The 2,047-nt window shown below is 54.4% G+C and overlaps 1 protein-coding gene across 1 annotated transcript; it reads right to left on the minus strand.

Annotated features, from left to right (window-relative positions):
* Nucleotides 1-125: 125 nt before the first annotated feature.
* LOC105462217 (UPF0378 protein KIAA0100-like) lies at nt 126-2,042 on the minus strand (the record flags this gene model as incomplete). The annotated part of the gene is made up of 1 exon (XM_011708743.1): nt 126-2,042. A coding segment is annotated over one exon (1,917 nt), but the record flags the coding sequence as incomplete, so codon positions are not given.
* Nucleotides 2,043-2,047: the final 5 nt, after the last annotated feature.

Here is a 2,047-nt window from a genome sequence, read left to right on the forward strand (position 1 = left end):
AATTACCGTTGCTTTCCTATCAACTGACACTAGATGCTCAGCGAAAAACAATTCGAGACTATTATTCGGGACGGAAGGAGATCGCGGGCGGAAATAGCCGGAATAGCCGCGCGCGGAATCGTGCACTAATTCGCATTATTCCAAGCACGTGCTTGCCGATCACAAACGCAAACGCAAGCAGCAGCAGCAGTAGCAGCAGCAGCAGCAGCACGGTTCTTGTGCGGATTAAGCGTCGAGCTGTTGTCCCGGTGAAAACCCTTGAGCGCCGCGGTCGACAGATTCTTTTTCAGTTGCTGAGTCTTGATGAAAGAATCGAAGAGAGCGAAGGCAACGTCACGATTGGTCTTGGTCCAAGCGCCGCGCAGATCGTGCACGACCAATCGATGAATCGGCGTGTCGCCACTCACCCCGGCAACCATCGCTTCCCTGCCATAGCTGACGCGCGCCACGCTCAAGCAGTAACACTTCTCGACCGGCTGGCGCAGTGACGCGCTCTCCACTTCGTCTTCCTGCAGGGCGCTTTTCAGCCAGATCTCTGCGTCGCTCAGCTCGCAGTTCATGTACACGATAGACCATTCTGCCCGCGGTCGATGAATCAGCCCGTCGTCAATCGGATGTAACGCGAGATTGTGCTCCGAGCTGCAGGCGACTCGGCCGCCGGTCACTTCGAAGCCTCGTTGCATGGCGAACGACATCCAGTAGTTGACGTGGAAACGATGGAAGGCTAAGGTCAGCCGGACTTTCCTGTAGTGTCTGCTGAGCTGTTTCTTCCTCGGTCGAATGTTCTTGAACAACGGCCCCTTTCGCGTCGGTCTCGTCGCGCCTGATAAAATTAATTTGAGATTCTCGAACCATCTCAACGTGCTGCCGTAGAGCAGTGCCGTTGGCGCACTGGCCAATGTAGGCGAGCCGGTCGGTTTGGTCTCCAATGACAGGCTGACGTTTAGGTTCTGAGAGCGAAACGCCCTGAACGAATCGTGCTCCTGATTGCTAGAGTACTCGGGCAATCGATCCGGGGCGCAGGGTATAGCGGCGTGATGATCACGCGGATCGCCCAGGCATACCCATGCCAGTTTAACGCTCAATCTGACGTTAGGCAAATGTAGTAGTCGGCAATCGTCGTATTTACTGGCCGTACGCACGTACACGTCGAGATCACCCTTAATAATGATCTTTCCTTGCGTCCAGTCGAGCTCCAGTCCGGTCCACGTCAGCTCCATCTCTTCCGTAGTGTTGTATGGATCCAGAGAGCCGTGCAGCAGAACCGTCAGTTGTTTCACGCAGAGCGTCAGTCTACCGTGAAGAGCCAGTCGCATTTTATCCCAGAACGGCAACGGCGGGCTCGGATCCCTCGACGGATGAAGGATCTTCTCGAAGCTGAGATTACACTGCGCTATCACCGGCTCCCAGCATGGACCGAACGCGTACCTGAATGTGTCAATGTCCCAATTGAGATCGTGATAATACTTGAGAGATGTCATTCCTCTCTCCACTACTATATCTTCCCATGGCGCGCCGATTTCAATTCTGACGGTCCTCTTCGCCCTCGGTGGCGCCAAGGCTTCCGCTCCGGCTAATCTGCCCCACACATTCAGATTCTCTACCAAAAGCAGCGGCTGCGGGAAATCGCGAAGTTGCAGCTTCCACTCGGCGCATTTCAAGCTAATACCGCGAACCCACACGGTGTTGAATTCCAGACCATCCTCGGGCCAAGGTGTTTCCGAATCCATCTCTCGGAGTGCTCTCACTGCCTTTTCCGTACCGTTTATCGACGGATCAGCCAGGGCTAATATCTCCAAGTCCAACATGGTCCAGGCGAACAATCGAGTCCTCGCGGGGCCCGCCCGTTGCATCTGCTTCCATCTCTGCACATAGATCTCCGCGTTTTTCTTATTTAAGCTCGCGTATAATTCTTCGACCTTTCCTTGCGGTAGCAATAGATGCGCGCGACAAAGTTCCTGTACTTTGGCATCCAACATCGCCTGACGTTTCAAGCTCTCCTTGTACTCGTCCTCCAACAACTCGTAATTGTCGCGCAGACGTACCT

Source organism: Wasmannia auropunctata, unplaced genomic scaffold, assembly GCF_000956235.1.
Source record: "Wasmannia auropunctata unplaced genomic scaffold, wasmannia.A_1.0 LD268222.1, whole genome shotgun sequence".
Taxonomy (NCBI): Eukaryota; Metazoa; Arthropoda; class Insecta; order Hymenoptera; family Formicidae; genus Wasmannia; species Wasmannia auropunctata.